The sequence below is a fragment of the Paroedura picta genome, chromosome 1, assembly GCF_049243985.1.
Source record: "Paroedura picta isolate Pp20150507F chromosome 1, Ppicta_v3.0, whole genome shotgun sequence".
Lineage (NCBI taxonomy): Eukaryota > Metazoa > Chordata > Lepidosauria > Squamata > Gekkonidae > Paroedura > Paroedura picta.
Window position 1 is genome coordinate 129,267,983 of NC_135369.1, and position 19,360 is coordinate 129,287,342.

Below are 19,360 nucleotides of genomic sequence, written 5' to 3' on the forward strand. Positions count from 1 at the left end.
TCGTTTTTGGGGGAGGGGGTCTGTTCCTAAAACATTTGACATCATCCCTCCAGAGCTGAACACTTCTCAACTGGATTTCAAACGCTTGAGGCTCCTTCTCTCTCACAGTGGATTCCTAAGAAAATGGCACCCTTCTAAATCCATTCTCTTCAACAGATTGAGGCGGCTATAACGCTGCATAGCGGAAAGTGTTTCGTTTTGATGTCCTGGAGTCCCGCATTTACAATCCCCGCTGCGCGTGTGTGTGTTGGGTGCCGAATCAGTGGCAAGCACGTTCCATTGTATTCACCGTCCAGTAGGGCTGGGTCATCTTCCTTTACAGTAATCTGCTTCCGCCCGGCAATCCTCAATCGGACTCCTTAGAGGCGTAAAAAGCCCTTTCGAATCCGAAGCAGGACGCTTCGCTAAGAAGGTCTGTCTGGAGACTCCAACCAAGAGCCTTTAAAAAGGCAGCCCTTGGCTGACCAAGGTGCTGCCGGCCAAAGGGCAAGATGAAGGGATGGAGGCAACAAAAGTCCCCATCGGCTCGACGGGGAGCGAGCCCACCTCTCCCAGCACTATTGAAGTCAAAGGGCTCAGAAGGTGCAAGGACGGCGGTGTGGACCCCCCGGCCATTCAAAGCGACGGGGGCTTTAGTGCCTCTAAGGCCTGGCGCGGACGTTGCAGGCGAGCCGGAGCTCATCTACGGCGGCCCTGGCCAGTACTTGTGTGGGGACCCTCCAAGGAAACGGCAGGCGGCGGCAAAGCGCCTCTGAAGGTCTCTGGCTTTGGAAACCCGCCGGGGCGCTAGAAGTAGCCGTACTCGAGGGCCCTTGCCGCCCCGAGCCCATGCACTTCTGAGAAGGGCTTGTTCGTGCTTGGGTGAGGACGAAGGATGGCAGCCGGATCAGCCAAAGCCGTGGGTAGGGAAACCTTCGGCTTCTCCGGTTCTGATCGGTCCCTCTGCGCCTGAGGATCGAGCCTCTTAAGGACACATCCTTCCTTCTGGATCCCCAGAGGAGCCTCTTCAGCTTCTCCGGGTTTTACCCTCTCCAGGTCGGAACCCGCGGTGGGGTCATCAGTCATTAAAGACCAGCTAGTAGTTACCCGCACAGAATCCTGGGAAATGTGGTTCAGCGGAAGACGGAGACTTCTCCTTTGCCTTGGTCCTTCTCACCCTCCTCTCCAAGCCCTATATATATTAAACTGTTAAACCTTAATCAGGTGATATGACCTTATATGGTCATGTTGACTTCCCCCTTTCCAAAACGGCTAATGATGGGCCTGGGAGGCGTTGGGAAGGGGACGGGCCCGGGTGGACATGTACACAGCTAGGTTTCCCAAACCATGGTCTGCAGGATCCACCACTTCCGGAGGTTCTCAAAGCCTGGAGAATGTTTCAGGGAGTTCTCAATGGTCAAAAAGTTGAGAAAAGTTGTCCCAGTCTGAGAAAAGGAACTCTCTGTTCTGTCTCTGAACAGCTTTGAACAGCTCTGAAAAAGAGTGCATGTCTAGGGAAGCTTGTGCCCAGATTTAAACTTGGTTGGTCTACTGGAGTCATATAGGAGCTTGCCATGCGCCCCATCCTGAGATGCACCCCATCAAGGTAAGGCTGCCAAGAATTGAGTCCAATCCAAAGGAAGGGAGAAGGATTAGTTGGGAGAGTCTTGGAATGCAGTCTTGGCATTTGCTGGTGAGAATAAGGACCAGGCCCACTCCAGAGTAAATAGGCTGTGAGTCAGCCCGGTCATGGAGTCTGCTGGGCAACCTTGGATTAGTCACGTTGTTGTTAAGAACCGTTGTTATATTACACTGTTTGATACAAGATTTACTGTATAAGTTTTATAGTGAAGGTTCATTGTTCTGTACTGCATATTATATAATGTAATATATAATGTAAATGCCCTGGCCGGAAAGGAAGGGTGGTATATCAATTAAATAAATTAAATAGTTATCCAAGAGTTCACTCAGCTCCACCTGCCTCACAGGGTGTCTGTTGTAGGGAGCAGAAGGGTGTTTGTAAACCGTTTTGAGATGCCATCGGATTCTGAAAAGCAGGGTATAAAAAGTCCCCACTCTTCTCCTTATTTTAACAAAGATCCCCATTAGATCGACAAGACTCCAGTGCTTCTCTGCCAGCATCGGACTGGTCAGGTTTCAAAACTGAAATCTGAATAGGGGGGCGCCTTGCTGGGGAATTAGGGACTCACTCATAAGGAGCCCAAGAATCCAATTTTCCTTCTCTCTCTCTCTCTCTCTGTGCTGTTTTCGTTCAGGTTCTCTACTGGTTTGACACACGGGGTCAGGAACAGCCATTCTCCCAATCCACCTCCCGCCTCTCCCCGCCCGCAAAATATAGCCTAAAAGGCCACCATTACTGGAAACATCTCCGCCGTCTGTCACATTCCTTAACTGAGTGAAATCAGAACAAAGGGCTCCAGGAGAAGTGACAGGGCCGAAGCTGGAAGGGCTTTTCAGATCCACTTACACGTCTTCTCTGCCGACCCGGATCTGCTCCTTGAAAGGTCTCACGTTGGCCGCCTGTTGGGCGGGGGGGGGGGGGAGGGAGCCTGGTGAAAACCAGGGGACTTGGGAGCTGCACGTCAGTTTCCCGGGGACGGGATTCAGTGGGAGATCTGCAAACACTGATTTTCATTGCCACATCTACAAGGGAGGGGTATATAAGACGAGGGGGGAATGTGCCTATGTCTAAGCAGAACGCAATGAAATGAGCTCGACTAAAACCATCTAGGGGCGTAGAGCAAAATCACCCCAAGCACGGGGGGATTTCCAAAGACGGGGGGGGGGGCGTAATGGACGCATCCCTGCGCCGAAAGAGTCGTGGGGGCTTAATTCGACTTTCTCTCCCCCCCCCTCGCGGCCCTTCCTTCTGCGTGCATTTCCAGCCGGTCAGCTCAATCAAACTTGGGGGACGACCCAGCCGCATCCGCCAGTGGTGTTTGCGCCGCGCCGCAGGTGTCCTCCCCGGCCTCCGCCTTTGGCTGGCGGCTCCGGCCTTCTGAGGCCGTCCGGCTCACGTTCCCGCGGCCGCCGGGGAGGCTGCGGACAAGCGTCTCTGTGTGCGCTTTCCAGGGATGGGCTGGTGAGGCTGCTCGGCATGCTTGTCACGAGCCACGCTCCCCGCCGGAGCGGCCCGATGGGACAGCGCCTCTCGCCCGGGAGGGGCCGCCGGCTCATTTCACCTGCAGCTCCGCGGCGGCCCTGCCTCCCTCGCCTGTCGGCCCGTCCCTCCGAGCAGCCGCCGGAGCTCCTGGGCTGGCGCCGGAGAGAGACAGCCGCGCCGGGCAGCCCCGGCCTCTGGTTTGCTTTCAAGGGCGAGCGCCTTCCCCGCTTGGGACAGCCAGGCACGCACGCGCCGGCCGAGCCTGCCTCTCCAGCGCCCCGCCGCCAGGGACGCCCTCAAGCCTCGCCCCCGGGCGAGCCCCTTCCCGGCTGGAAGGCTGCTGGGGCCACTCCGGGAACTACAGGGGTGGGGCCGCCCGGCCTTGGCCAGAGCCCGCGGAGCCGACTGTCCCGGGGCTTCTGCTTGCCCGGCACAAGCTCGCTAGTCTGGAGTCCCCCGAACAGCCCACATGGCCCACCCCGCCTTTAGCGGCAGGAGCAACAGTGACTCTCTCTCTCTCTCTCTCCCGCCCCCGCCCCCGCCCCCGCCCCCGCCCCCGCCCCCGCCCCCACCCCCACCAACCCCCGCGCCGCCGTCTGGGCACTTCTCCGTCAGGGACAGAAAGCCTGCGCGCCAGCAGCCCGATCGCGTTTATGTCAGGCCGCCGCGCCGCAGAAAGACATGCCACTTACTGCTGAGTAAACCTGCTCCGGGCCCGACTGTCTGCCGCTGGACGGCCGCCTCCCTTCCACTCGGCTGCTGTTACTTCTGGGAGAGGGAGGAGGAAAATCTCCACGGCTGACATGTGCCTCGCAGGCTCACCTTGGCGTCTGGCACCGTTCCTTCCAGGGCCCAGATGGGTGCGGAGGAGGCGGAAGGGTCTGTTTGAAAAAAATGTCAAACCCCCCCCCCCCTTCTTCAGCTAGGTAATTGGGCTAGGAACTGCCGGGTCCTTTCAGGATGCCGAGGGGTCTGGGGGGGGGGGGAGTCTCATGTGCTCTCTCCTGTTGAAGGGAGTGCCTCTTCAATCAAATAACAGCTTTTCCGATGGCTCCAAAGGGGCAGCATTTACACACAAATGTGAACAAAGCCATGTGGCCAATGGAAGAGTAAAAGGTTAAAGAATCCTGCACTCAGAATGCCCTGGCCTAGCCAGATCTCCTTAGATCTATGAAGCTAAGCAGGGTCAGCTTTGGTCAGTATTGGGAAGGGAGATTTTGGAGGAGAAAACCTCTAAATGTCTCTACCCTTGAAAGCCCCATGGGGGTCAGGTCACAGTAAGTCAGCTGTGACTTGACAGTAAAGAAAGAAAGAAAATTAACAAGGGGTGGAAAGGTCCTCAGGCCCACTCCCCCAAATTCCTGAGAAAGATTCAACCTTCTCCTGAAGAGGTTCTCTCAAAGGCAAGGCCCACTGGGTTTACTGCCACACCTGTGTGCAAGGGACTGCAGCCTTCAGCCAAGAATAAATTTGTGTATCTTGCAAAGATTCAACCACAGTTAAGGAAAGGTCTTTTGGGGGGGAGCACCAGGATACCAGTTCTTTGGGGAGGATGGACAATAACACATCAACAAAACAACAACAATCCCTTTGATTTCTACTGATGGCACCCCCCTGAATATCTGGGGATGGCTCAGGCACACAGTATCCTTATGTTTTGCAGCTGCAGCCAGGTTATCTCTGCAGAGCCAAGAGAATCCACCTCAAAGACTCTGGAGAGCTGCCTGTGGCATGAAAGGCCAGGTCATTTCTTGTGGAGGCCAACTGGACAGTCAAAGAAAGGAGCACACGGTGTTGCACTCTGGCCGGCTGCTACCCTTTTGCAAAAAAGGGTAGCAGCACTCACATGGCAGCCAGATACCAGACTGGAGGTAAGCGATGAGGCCAGGGGTGTCCCAACAAAGCAAACAAGTCTAAGAGTGCCATCCCATCCCCAGAAGGAAACCCCACTGAATAGATCAGGGTGAGGCTGCACTGTTAGAGACTTTCTTCCAGGACTTTCTTCCAGAAAAGCGTTCTTAAGGTGGCACACTGCAAGAGTGTAATCTCTTGAAGAGTTATTCCAGTCTAAGACTGGGTGATTTTCCGTGAGATTAGATGCTAAACAAGTCTAGTTTACTGGCAAGTTTAAGATTTAATTCTGTCCCTGAAACAAACCATAGCTTTCCTAAACCATAAGGTGCTTGGCTGCTGACAAAGTAGGGCTACCCAATATCTTTGTCTACTGCAGACAGCTTCAGTGATAGGGAAAGTTTGCATTGCAAATGCTGCCTTAGTCAGTCCTTCTGAGCCTGCCAAAGTGATTACTGTCTGTTCTGACAGGCTGCAGCTCTCCTGAGTCTCATGCAGAGAATCACCCTTTAGCTTGGAGACATCCAGGATTGAACTTTGGACCTTTTGGAAGTAATGCAGGTGCTTTGCCTGGACACCGGCAGCCTTCCTCACAGAAGAAAATGTTTGTGGTTGGTATAATAGTCATTTGGCTGGACCACTTTTGCAGAGACAGACAAGCCATATGATCACTAATGAGCATAAATTGGCAACCATCTGGGTTTTCATAAATGCTGACATCTCTGGTCTTGGATTTCCAGATGTAAACATGCTCTTCAAACTGGAGTTCAGTTCTTGTATACAGTGGAAGGCACTGGCTGTATTCTGCCTTTGCTGAGTCCAATCAGTGAATTCTATGGAATGTATGTAGAATTCTACAGAATTCTGTGGAATCTCCTTCATTTGTTTTTGCAGATATAATTTAAGTAAAACAATGTGAAGGTGGGAAGCTGTGTTGGTTTACAGTAGAATAGCAAGGTTCAAGTCCAGGAGCACCATACAGACCAACAAAATCCCCAAGATATAAGCTTTTGAGAGCCCAAGCTGTTTACTTGTTCTTGTATCCAACAAAGGAGTGTTGACTCTTAAAGTTTTATACTTTGAACATACTGAACAAAAGCCCATTGGAATCTGTAACCCTGGCAAGTGCCCCCATATAGGAGGAAGTATTCTAGAGTCACTTCCATATGCCTGGCACATATCAGGCACTGTGCAGGCTGGCACACACAGAAAGGAGGTCAGGCTGGACTCCATTTTCTCTGCTAGAACAAGATGGAGAAAAATCCCTTCTGCATTTCCTCAAGACCAGTCTAACAGACTTAAGCCTAAATGGGCAGTTATGGACCAGTGCTCTTTCTTCCCAGCCAAACGATCAGGTTGTCTCTAGAGAAAGCCTGAACTATTTATATACTCATGTCGAGTTTTTCACCACTCCTTTTCACATTGAAAAAGCCCTCCTCACCTTATACACGGGTATATAGGGTAATTGAAATTCGCTGGCTGTGGAATGCAGCTAGCCAGTTGTTGCATTTCCTTTTGCAAATGTGTGTGCAAGCTGAGCTTCTTGCTCTGGCAGCTTGTAGGACATCAACAGTCTGACTGAGGGACTCTAATCTTTTTTTTCCTTTTCTTCTTCTCTTCCTAATAACTTCTTCCAAACTATTATTTTGGTTTCTGTGGATAGGGCGGGTTTTGGGGTTGCCTTGGAATTTACTGTTTATTTCTCCTAGTGTTTCTTCTTTTATCTGAGGGGCAACATTGTTAGCCTTTTCTTCTTGGGGTTGTGTTTCTTTTAAAAGTTTATTTTTACAGTTCTTTCAGTGGTCAGTTTTACAGTTCTTTATATCAGTGTTTTGTTCTGGGGGGGCACTGTAGTTGTAGTTAGAGTTGTCCATTCTCCCAGTTTAGTAGCTGTTGTAGTAGGTTGCCAACTTCAGGTACTGTTGATCTGCTTTGATTTGCTGGCCTGAGTGCACTGCTTGGTTCTCCTGCCAGAACTGTTCTCAGAGAGCAGTTCTGTCAGAGCTCTTTCAGGGTATCTGGCATCAAGAGAGGAAGGGAAGGTAATTGTAAGCCATTCTGAGACTCCTTTGGTTAGTAAAAAGCAGGGTACAAAAACCAGCAGCTATTCATCCTCTTGACTTTTCTATATTTGTTGGGGGGGGGGGAGGCTGGATGTTCTTGTTTCTCTTGCACTTACATAACTAGTTTACTGTTTTTCTTTGAAATAAATATTCAAAAACAATTAACCTACTGATGCCTCAATTAATGTAAATTTACCAGTAGCTGCTGCATTTCCTACCCTCGGCTTATATGCGAGTCAATAAGTTTGCCCTGATTTTGTAGTCAAATTAGGTGTCTCGGCTTATGTGCGGGTCAGCTTATACGTGAGTATATATGGTAAATCTTATGTCAATCTCAAGTGAAGCCTCCTGCCATACCCTTGTACCAATGTCCCTTACTATTCTTCCCTATCTCTATATCCACCGATCAATGTGAGCCATTATGTCCAGTCCAGGTGAAAGCTTGACTGTATCCTCACCTGGAGTTTAGACAATCACCAATCCCATCAGCATGGCTCATCAAGGACATTATTTTTATAATCTCTGACCATGAATCATACCCTACGCCTGCAGCTCAGTGACTTCAGTTCAAACTCACCTGTTAGCTACTCATAATATCAGAGACCAATAATTAATCACGTATCTCCTACTGGGCAGTAACTGGGGCTGGCCTGGGAATTTCAAATTCTATATCAAGCCTTGCATACCCACAAAGTGTGTGTGTGTTGTGTTGATCCCTCCACACCCAGCATCCTTTCTACCCCTGATGTCATCAATCCTGTGTCTTTGCTTGGACTCAAGACAGCTGCAGCATGTCTCTTAACCTTTCCCCCTGTCGAACTTAGGGTGTATGTTTTGCTTGTGTGTTTTGAAAGTACCGCAATATTTTCCCCAAATAAATCCTTTTGATCATAAGCTTGTATTCTTCATTTAAGAAGGGTTTCTTCCAGGGAATGGAGACTGTAAAAATTGGTAGAAAAGATCCTGCGTTACCCAGCCTCTTGCTAGATTCATCATTTCCTACAATTCCCTTTGAGGGATCTTGTTTGGATAACACACCTTTAAGACCAACATAGTGTCATTCAAGGTGTGAGCTTTCATGGGCATGTATACTTCCTCAGATTTATTCTTTGGTGGAGGATTTGACCTGTTTGCCTCCACCAAAGAATAAATGGACACAAGTGTGACATCAAAAATCACAGGACTGAGAAACATGTAGGGGAACACTTCAACCTTCCAGGGCATTGAATGAGGGACCTCAAAGTAGCCGTTTTATTGCAAAGGAACCTGTAAGAACAGATTGGAAAGGGAGACTGCAGAGATGCAAATTATTACAACACAAAAAAAAAATGGAACCCCCAAGATTCAACAGGGATATTAGTTTATCTCACTACATATGCTAACCTCATTTAACTCTTATATTTATATTCCTTACAATCCCCTCTTCATTTCATTTGGGACAATGGGATTGTAATGTGCGGTATGTCTGTAACGTAATTTAGAATCTAAACCTCTGTTTTTTTGGACAGGAGAACAAACACAGCAGGGCTTCTCAGTTGTGGGGATGCTTCCATGCTTGGGTGAAGACAGATGGAACTAGCAACAAGTCTCTTTTAATTACTTCTTTCCACAAGTGGGAAAGCATCTGCCATTAATCACTAACCTTAACATCTTTATAACCCCTATGTTTTTTGTGAATGACAACTGAACCCAAATGATAATTTTGTTATTCTAGCATAATTTTGTTATTCTTTGTTATTCTAGCAAAGAACTATCCGATCTTCATCATCATGCTGTATATTTGTTGTGACTAATTTACTAATTTACTCTCTCTTTATATCTGTATTCCATTTGTATACTGCCACTCCCAACACAGCTGGCTCGTAGCACTTTGCACTCGATAAAACATAACATAATACATCCAAAAATATCATAACATCACACTAATAATCCCAAAACCACAAAATTAAAAAAAAACAAGAGAAAAGTGATGGCAGTAAAACATATAGCTCTTCCCCATATGATTTGTTCCATTTTCTGAGGAAGTGTGCATGCACATGGAAGCTCATACCTTAATTGTAATGATTTTTTTTATTTTCATAAAGATAGAAATATAGGATGCAACACGAGTTATTGATACAAAAAGCAGTAAATAAAATATAATCATCATTTGAAAATATACGACCCCACATTGTCTCCCCAGTGATATAAACTTTTGCCCAAAACTCTAAGAGCCATGAGTCTAAGAGCCATCCACATTTCCACTACATTAAAATAGAAAAAAAGGCCTGTTTAGATATACAAAAGAAAAGTTATTATTAATCAACTTACTTGAGAGATCGTAGACCTCACGTTAACTGCTTGATACAATCTAAGAGCTATCCTGGCAGATATTTCTAGGTTTAAGTTAGATGCTTAACATTAAACATTTCTTATAGAACAGTATGAGTTTTGGCCCTGTATCAATACCCTGATGAAGGGAGAGGAAAGTAGGGCTTTGCCTTAAAGATGTACAAAGAAAAAAAATTACAAAAGGATTTCATAATTTCTCCTTATCCTTAATACAGATACATCTACAAACCATTTATACTTGACCCATTCTAAGAGCCATCCTGACAGGTATAAGTTGAGAGCTTTGCATTTTCTACAGATCAATATGAGCTTTGGCCCTATAACAATACACCAATAAAAAAAATAAGGGGGGAAAGCCCCATTTTATATTTCCAACACTAACGATTATATTACCTATATGCCTACTAAGGAAAAGAAACAAGAGAGAAAAAAGGCACTGCTTCCCCTTTTTCATAAAAATAGCAATGTAGGATACAGTATATGTTGTTAATACAGAGAATAATAAGATTTCCAGGTTTAGATTAAATGCTTAACATTAAACATAGAACAATATAAGCTTTCAGTCTTCTATAGCTTCTCCTTCTCCTTAATTCTTATACATCTACAAAACAATTTATACTTGACCCATTCTAAGAGCCATCCTGACAGGTATATTTTCAGATTTAAGTTGAAAGCTTAACATTAAACATTTTCTACAGGTCAGTGTAGGCTTTGGTCCTAGAACAATACACTAATAGAAGAAAGAAAAAATAAGGGGGGAGAACCCCATTTTATATTTCCAACACTAATGATTATATTACCTATATGCCTACAAAGGAAAAGAAACAAGAAACAAGAGAGAAAGAGACACTGCTTCCCCTTTTTCATAAAAATAGAAATATAAAGGTAAAGGTAAAGGTATCCCCTGTGCAAGCACCGAGTCATGTCTGACCCTTGGGGTGACGCCCTCTAGCGTTTTCATGGCAGACTCAATACGGGGTGGTTTGCCAGTGCCTTCCCCAGTCATGACCGTTTACCCCCCAGCAAGCTGGGTACTCATTTTACCGACCTCGGAAGGATGGAAGGCTGAGTCAACCTTGAGCCGGCTGCTGGGATTGAACTCCCAGCCTTATGGGCAAAGCTTTCAGACGGCTGCCTTACCACTCTGCGCCACAAGAGGCTCATCAAAAAATGTTAAAAAATGTTAACATCATTAATGTTAAAAATAGAAATATAGAATACAGTATAACATTAAACATACAACAATATGAGCTTTCGGTCTTCTTAAGGGGGTCTCATCTCGAGGCTTGCTACATCTTGTCGTTCCCGTAGACTTATATTCTGTCCCATTGGCCTTTGGCGTAGAAAGTGCAGTTGTACTCTTTCCCGCAGAATATGCATCGATAAATCTTGAGGCCGTTGCACCTCCTGGACTCCAGTATCAATACAATTTCCCCCCCAAAGAGCTCCTTTAAATCGGTTACTTTCACTGCAGATCCATATTTCTTTTGATTGATTTTTGTACACTGTTGCTTTGAGATGGCTGTATGTCTTTTTAAAAAGGGTGTCCTTATCTGGGCTGCAGAACTCCGGCATCCCATTTTCCGTCTCCAGAATTTCAGATTTCTCTTCTACTGTTGGTTTTCCACCTTGTTTAAAGCTGTCATCAGCCACTGTTATTGATCCATCATTCCTGTTAAAGACTTCTTCCTTGGCATCTTGGATCTCCTTGAAGATATGAATTTCAGATTTCTCTTCTGCTGTTGGTTTTCCACCTTGTTTAGAGCTGTCATCAGCCACTGTTATTGATCCATCATTCCTGTTAAAGACTTCTTCCTTGGCATCTTGGATCTCCTTGAAGATATGAATTTCAGATTTCTCTTCTGCTGTTGGTTTTCCACCTTGTTTAGAGCTGTCATCAGCCACTGTTATTGATCCATCATTCCTGTTAAAGACTTCTTCCTTGGCATCTTGGATCTCCTTGAAGATATGAATTTCAGATTTCTCTTCTGCTGTTGGTTTTCCACCTTGTTTAAAGCTGTCATCAGCCACTGTTATTGATCCATCATTCCTATTGGAGATTTCTTCCTTGCCATCTTGGATCTCCTTGGAGATATTTTTGACCAATCCATCTATAAATACTTTGTAATCTTGGGTTTGTATCTCTATTAGATGAGCCAATCTTTTTAACATAGACATGTTTTGACTTTTAAAAAAACCCGGCCGCAAACAATTTTACAAGTGGCCAGTAGAGGTCCTCTGTTTTATCCTCTGGCATGTGACGTATTGAAGTCAGTTAAGGCAGGTATTCTCGTGCTGGCACAGAGTTCTCGTGAGATCTTCCCATTCACAGATCTTATCTCTTATTTCCGAAAACCAAAACAATTACAATAAGAGCTTTTGCCAATTAATTCGAGTTGATTTGAATCCTTCTTCTGCTTAGTTAGGAGAATTAGCCTGCCTCATAACGAGGTGGCTTCGGGCAGAGCAGAGTAAGAGGAGGGGGGAAACAAAGGGCTTTGATGCAGGAAGAGAGACGGAGAAAAAAAAACCGAGAGATACTTGCAGTAAATGATGTTTTGGAACTCAGCCGATGTCCTCCCCTCAGTTCAAAACGTTCATTTGTGGTAAATCATCGTGTAGGGTTGAAGCAGATACTTTAAGATTAAAGAAAGAAAAGAAAGTCCGAGATAGAAAATGGCAGTCGTCCTCTGGACCTGGAACGCTGACAGCCTATAATCCAGGGAGACGGCCCCAAGAACTTCCTGGGTAGAAAGGTGAGGTGGGGTTTGCGTACCCCTCCTCTTTTCTGCCAATTGCTTGCGCAATTGACCCCTGTCAGGCTTCAGAGATAGCAGAGCAGATGCCCTGCCACCCTCTCAGGACGACATCTTTAGCCACACCCCCCTGGAAGCTCATACCTTGAATAAAACTTTATTGGTCTTAAAGATCCCTTTGGAGTCACATTTTGTTCTGCTACTTCAGACTAACATGGCTTCCCACCTAAATCTATCTCCCTGAAAATCTTGTCTGACTTTAAGGTGCTCCTGCACTCAAATCTTCCCATTTTAAATAAATCTACCTCCAAATAAACACGACCAGGATTCTACTGTCAGTGCTCTAAATTACTGCAAAATTACTGCAGAATTATAACCAATGTAACCTCAGTGGCTTCCCAGTTGTGGATGGAAGAGCCATCAAGTCACAGCTAGGTTTTCAAAGAAGTGTTCAGAGGTGGTTTCTCTCTGCCTCATGATGCTGGACTTCCTTGGTGGTCTCTCATCCAAATATTAACCAGAGTTGACCCTGCTTATTTTCCAAGATTCCAGATGAGGAAAACAGCAAGAAGCTACAAGAACCATTTGTGGACCATCTCCTCAGAAAGAGTTGTTCCTTCTGATCTTTAGCCTATTCAAGCATGCCCTCTCTGTTTATGTTGGGTAGAAGGAGACTGTGTTGATGCAGGTGCCATCTAAGTTCCAGAGGGCTTGTAAGACGGTGCTCTTCCACCAGGCATTTGGTTGAGGCCAGAGATTACCATCATCACCCAATGTGGCCCCTAGCCACACATCCCGTTAGCCTCCATTCTGTGGCTGGCCAGTAATCGGACACTTTAATGGCCAGATTCCTAGGGGCGCTGGAGTTAGGGTGTGTTGGTTATAATGTATTTAAAATTTTAATGCTGTATGGGTTTTTATTTGCTGATGCAAGCCACCCAGAAACCAGGCAGATAGGGATGGCATTTAAACAAACAAACTAACTAACCTGTCCACTTGGAACTCTAAAATGAATTCACTGCCAGAACCAGTCCCTTTGTCTTTTCTCCAGAAATAATAGTGTGTGTGTGGGTATCAACCTTGCAAACACAGCTATGACATACTATTTTCCTATCACCCCGTAAATAATACCCACTATGCTATCTATGGCATCCATGACAAAAAATAATAGTTTGGCCCTGAGTTTAGAAATTAACACTTGTGGCACTCTCTTAAAACTTCACATCTGCTTGTCCCTTTAAGAGTAAGGAAAATTTAAGTTAGCACTGTATGTTTATTTTAGAAGAAAGTGAAATAAACTGTCCCAGGATAGGACTGATTCAAATGGTTAGTTATAAAGAGGAGTGAAGAAGAGAGTAAACAATAAAGGATATTGTGACAAAAAGGAGAGGGGCCTGTCCATATATTTACAGACAGATGGAGATGGAATGTTAATCGTCCCAACACATGTGTGCACACACACAAACATAAAAGACAACATAGAACAGACACACATATAGTACATATAGTGCATATGCACACTTCCTGAGGTATAAGTGATGTTTTTATCCCCCAGTACAATGCATGAGTTTGAAAGTTGGACAACAAAGAAAACTGACAGAAAGAAAGTTGATTTCTTTGAAATATGGCCTTGAAGGAGTTTTATAGATACAAAAGTGGGATCTAGATCAAATCAAGCCTGAACTCTCCCTGGAAGTTAAAATGATTAAACTGAGGCTATCATATTTTGATCACATTGTGAAAAGACAGAAGTTACTGGAAAAGACAATAATGCTAGGAAAAATTGAAGACAGCAGAAAAAGAAGATCCAACATGAGATGGATTGACTCAATTAGGAAAGCCACGTCCCTCAATTTGCAAGCCCTGAGCAAGGCTGTTAATGACAGAACATTTTGGAGGTCATTAATTCATAGGACCACCAGCCCTGGGTAATAACCATTAAGCAAAATAAATATGTGCTTAGGGCATCAAGGGAAAAAAGATACCTTGACAATGAACTAATTTCCCCAGTCATCATTCTATTATGGCTATTAGTAAGAAATGATAGGTAGTGGAGCCACTAGCTATGGGACGGGAGGCAGCAGAGATAACTATGTAACAAGACACTGATTTCTTGTCTCTGCTAAAAATAGGAGTTTTGTTATGCCCAATTAGTTTTGTGAACTTTGCAATTTTAAAATAGGAGAAAACTTTTGAAAAGTATGAATACAGTTATGCAGGCAACAGTAAGCATTATTTTGCATCTTTTGATCCAGGCATATAGAAATGTTACACAACTTCATTAGAAAGCATGATAGCCCTCTTTAAGTATTTGAAAGGTTGTCACTTGGAGGAGGGCAGGATGCTGTTTCTGTTGGCTGCAGAGGAGAGGACACGCAGTAATGGGTTTAAACTGCAAGTACAACGATATAGGCTAGATATCAGGAAAAAAAATTCACAGTCAGAGTAGTTCAGCAGTGGAATAGGCTGCCTAAGAAGGTGGTGAGCTCCCCCTCACTGGCAGTCTTCAAGCAAAGGTTGGATGCTTTAGGATGCTTAGGGCTAATCCAGCGTTGAGCAGGGGGTTGGACTAGATGGCCTGTATGGCCACTTCCAACTCTATGATTTTATGATAAAGCGTTGGAACAAAAAATTTTTTGGTTTTGTACAAATAATATTTCTTCATTCGGAATTTAAAACAAATATTGTCCTCCAACATCAATTTCTGTAGATGGAGGAGTTTCAAACTTGAAAAGTATGCTGCTCTTGAGATCACCAAATTTCAGTGGAGATCATAGCAGATCCTGTTTGCCTTATAATCTTTGGGAGGGTGATGAAAAATAGTTTTTTTGTATTGCAATTTCCCCTTATATTAAAAATGAATTTTTAAAGTGTTGAGAAGTTGCATTTTTCTGTCACCCTAGTTATAATTTGCTTATATTGCTTACTGGTATTCCATTTTATTTTTAAAGGTTTATATTTAATATAGTTGTGGAGTTTGGACTGGAAAAAATCTGAATTTTTAACCTTTTATTTCACCTTTGGTACTGTTTTAATGTCAGGGAAGCAAAGGCTGAGGGGCTTGCTTAGGGCACCAGTTAGTCTTCATTTGGCCCTGAGGGTCACCACAAGTCTGAAGTGACTTGATGGTTGTAATTTCTCATGCTAAGATTCCAAACAGACTTCCTGGGGAAAAGCCCCAGACTTGGGGGAGCATTCTAGTTAGATCAGGATTCCTCCCATAATGGGAGGAAATCCGAACTCCAATGGCTACACTTCCTATGCTAAAACAAGATTACAGGCCTACATTGAATCGAAGGCATATCTCTTGAGGGAAATATCCCAATTTTCAGGAATTTCTTTTAATGGAACTGGGGATGGGGGGCATTTGTTCCTCTTCAAAATAGCTGGAACACCCGAAGAGAGTTCTTAGGGCATTCTCTTGGAAACTGACGGAGTGATCTTAAAGCCCTGTTTTATTAACTGGGGCTTACTCCCAGGAAAGTGGTCTTAGAATTGCAGCATAATGGACTTCAGTTTGACTATTGCAGCATGCTTTCGAGAGCCTGAGAAACGCGGAGCATTTCGGATACGCTTCTCAACCGCAAAGGCACCTTGACTCCCAGGCTGTCGATCGGGACCATACGGGCGCCTTGGTTCATCGGTGCAAAGCAAAATTCCCTTCTTCCCAGATCAGAGGAAGCGACACAGTCCTCAATGGAGACAGAATCAGCTGCCGCGAGAATCTGGGCGCCACCCTAAATGCCCAGGCTCGCTTGCGTGGCCCATTTCAGGTCCGCCGCCCCGAATTAAAAGGGACCGTCCTTCCTCGTGCTTGCGGAGCCGCCTCTCCGGCCGCTGCCCATTTAATCGTGGCCCCCACGACAGGCCCCTGCAGAGCGCCCCGCTCCGTGCCTCTTAGCCCCGCCCGGGTTAGCGAGTCTCTGCGATCGAAGCCGCCGGGTGACCGAGTCGGTCCTCCTACCCGCCTGATTTCCCCAGCAATCGCTACGTATTTGCCGGGGCTAGTAGCGCGCAGCCGGCAGGGTGGAGTTTGGCTGAGCATCTCTATTGTCAGCGCGCTGTGCTTGGCCCCTCCTGCCCCTCCTCCCCCTCCCTCTGTGGGCGTGGCCATTTCCCCGCACGCTGTAGGGCCGCCCGGCTCTTCCCAAGACTGATGGAGGGCGAGGGAACCCATGGGGCCCTCTGCTTTTAGGGGGAACGCGTCCAGGATTGGGAGGCGTGGCTTCCCATGTAACTCTTGCCCACAGGGTTACATTTCTTAGCCAGTGGAGAGTCAAAGGTAGGGCTGGAGATCTGTTGGAATTACAGCAGACATCCATTTCCTTAAGAAAAAAATGGTTGCTTCGAAAGGTGGACTCTGTCATTACAGTCCACTGGGGTCCTCCTGTCCCCCAAACCTGCATTCTCAAGATCCACCCACGAATCTCCAGTCATTTTCCAACCTGTATTTGGCAGCTCTAGTAGAGACCGAGTTGCCAAAGAGGGAGAAAAGAGATGCAAAAGCTGCCACCTTATATATTGCACAAAAAGGCTGATTGAATGTCAGAGCAGTGTAAGGAAATCAAACCTAAACATCCTCACAGTGCACAGAATTGTAACTTGCAAGCTATGCAGCCCATGTCCCATGGCAGTCTCTTGGATGTTGGGGATAAATGGGAACTTGAACCCTTGCATGCAGACCCATTTGTTAAGGCAATGATATAAGAAATTTCTCTAAAATATTACAGGGGTTATATTTTAATTGTCATAGAACTTGTGTTTCAAGCACCGCTTATGGGCCATAACGAATCCAGGAGATGTCACTGCGTGACCCACTTAACCCCAGCCAAGATCCATTGTGTCCCATGTAACTGTAAAGTCTCCCTGCCAAAGGGACTCTCAGCCTTTCCATTTGTAAACAAATGGCTGTTAAAAGAACCCAAATAGTCTCCCATGTTTCCCCCCAAAAGGAAATGTAGCCTCAAACATTACTATTTGAGGAAGAAGCAATTCAGTGATGCAAACAAAACAGACATGTCACTAGTATAAGTGCAATACAGACCATTAGCTTTGTACTTTGTGCCAATAAAGTTGACACAAATGCGTGTGGCTTCAGAAAGGTAGCCATGTTGGTCTTCACGGGAACATCGGGATTCGAATCCAGTAGCACCTTAGACACCAACAAGGTGTCACGGTATAAGCTTTCAAGAATTAACATTATCTGAAGGATGTACAGGTATCCAATGAAGGGAGCGCTGGTTCTTGAAAGCTTATACCCCATCCTCAGCCTCTAAGGTGCTCCTGGATTCATATCTAGCTGTGTAGAGACATTAATGTGAATGTCTGGAAAGACAATGTATACTTTATGTATACTGGAAGAATGTACATTCAAACTATTACTAATCAAGAAAATGAATCAAACATAATTCATTCTTCACTGTTATCGCTATATCTCATTCCCATGTGACTAGTGAAGTCCAAGTAACAGGACCATGCACAAAAAGGAAACCTGGTACATGTTACAATGTGACTCCTCATTAGCCTTCAGATTGGGACATCTTTCCCAAGGAATTCCTGCATTGTGCGCATGAAGTCTTGTAAGACTTCAGGAATCATATTGGGTTGCCTTAGCAATCTGGCCAGATGAAACCTGGCCTCTGGATTGTGTTGTAGGAGTACAGTGACCTTGGTCAAGAATCAGGCATCAGTTTATATTCCTGATGGTTAGCTGAAGGCATTGCATTTTTCATGCATGTTGAGTGGCACAATGGGAACAACAAATATTGATATCATGTGGGTTGCTATTGAACATTTTGAAAAATCATCTTGCAAAATTCAGTTGCCATTCTGAGCTACTGTAGGAACTTTTTAGATCACACCAGAAGAGGACAAGAACAGAACCCAAGAGCCAAGAAGAAACAGTTTCTTATCTGTAAGAGGGATCAGTTGCCAACCAGTAGAGTTATATACATATTACCCCCCATCTTCACCCAAACAGGTTACTCTATGTTTCCCAAGTGCCATTACCAATCATATTGCTGGCTTGGGGAGAGATTTGATTCTTCCTGTGCAGCAGTGGCTTCTGTTTGTTTGCTATTCTGACTCTGGGATATTTTGCTTGCAAATATTGGTATATAGACATATAGAGATTGGGCATATCTGCATGGCTATGTTTATTTTATAGCAGTTTTTTTGGCATAGCTTCCCTCAAACATTCTTGGATGCTAATTTGAAAGAGAAATTCTAGCCTCTCTCACTCAGGTACAGGAAATGACTATTAAGCCATTTTCTGTTGGTAGTGTATGTCCACAGGGAGAGAGAGAAAAAAGGAAAGTTGGAATATCTGCATAAAATCAGTTTTGTCCTATGATATACAGATGTATCTTTTACCTTGCAGTAGTTTAGCACTATGTGAGTTCCATTGTACTGTTAAGTCTTCTTGGACATGACCTTTCTCCTGTGCAAGTCTTTCCCTGAACCTTTATTGTACCTTCAAAGTCTGACCAACCCACCTACAAGATAGCATTTGAGCAACAGTTTCTTAAATGCTAATAATGCCAATGCGGTGTAATTGTGAGATTTACAGAACAATCCTAAGGAGAGTCACACCCTTCCAAGTTCATTAAACCTGCAGCTTAGGAAGTTAGATTCGGTGGCATTACATCAAAGAATCATACAGCAGGAATGGACCATACAGGACATCTAGTCCATTCCCCTGCTCAGTCAGGATCAGCGTAAAGCATCCTTGATAAATATCTGTCCAGCCATTGTTTGAATACTATCAGAGAGGAGAAGCTTACCACCTCTTTAGGCAGCAGATTCCACTGCTGAACTACTCTTGACTGTGAATCCCCCCCAGCTGGTATCGTTCTACACATCCCTGCTGAGCCCCTTCCCAAAATTTTGCAAGTGCCTTCCCCAAATTTTCAGGTATTTCCTAACCTGAATTTGGCATCTCTAATTAGGGAATATGTAGGGTTAAACCTCATTCAATTGTGAAGTTCACTGGGTGACCGGGGATAGTCACTCTCTCTCAACTTCGTCTGATCTATTTTGAAGATAAAATAAAGGCAGAGAGAATCACATATGTTTTCTTGAGCTCTGAGGAAGATAAGAATGTGATACATAGATTTAGATGGTATGCCATTCACATGCAGTAAGAAATAAAGGCAGAAAAACTTAAATCTGCCTCTAAGACAGTCTTAGCACCAGTGCAAGCAATGTCATTAAAAACAGTAGATCACAGACAAGGGATAAACATGCAGCTGCAAAAG

At 45.1% G+C, this 19,360-nt stretch overlaps 1 protein-coding gene and 1 long non-coding RNA gene across 2 annotated transcripts; one reads left to right on the top strand and one right to left on the bottom strand.

The window, feature by feature from the left end:
• Positions 1-9,283: 9,283 nt before the first annotated feature.
• LOC143820557 (uncharacterized) lies at positions 9,284-10,142 on the top strand. Its single transcript, XR_013225404.1, has 2 exons — positions 9,284-9,615; positions 9,997-10,142. It is a non-coding gene; the product is annotated as an uncharacterized LOC143820557 (long non-coding RNA).
• Positions 10,143-10,189: 47 nt separating this feature from the next.
• LOC143820552 (uncharacterized) lies at positions 10,190-16,077 on the bottom strand. The gene is made up of 2 exons (XM_077303524.1): positions 15,698-16,077; positions 10,190-11,984 (listed from the first exon to the last, which is right to left on the bottom strand). The coding sequence occupies exon 2, from the start codon at positions 11,524-11,526 to the stop codon at positions 10,612-10,614; it is 915 nt and encodes a 304-aa protein (XP_077159639.1). The 5' UTR covers positions 11,527-11,984; positions 15,698-16,077; the 3' UTR covers positions 10,190-10,611.
• Positions 16,078-19,360: the final 3,283 nt, after the last annotated feature.

What these genes read in the sequence shown, in the direction of transcription:
- LOC143820552 (XM_077303524.1), bottom strand. Translation starts at nt 11,526, where the DNA reads ATGTCTATGTTAAAAAGATTGGCTCATCTAATAGAGATACAAACCCAA.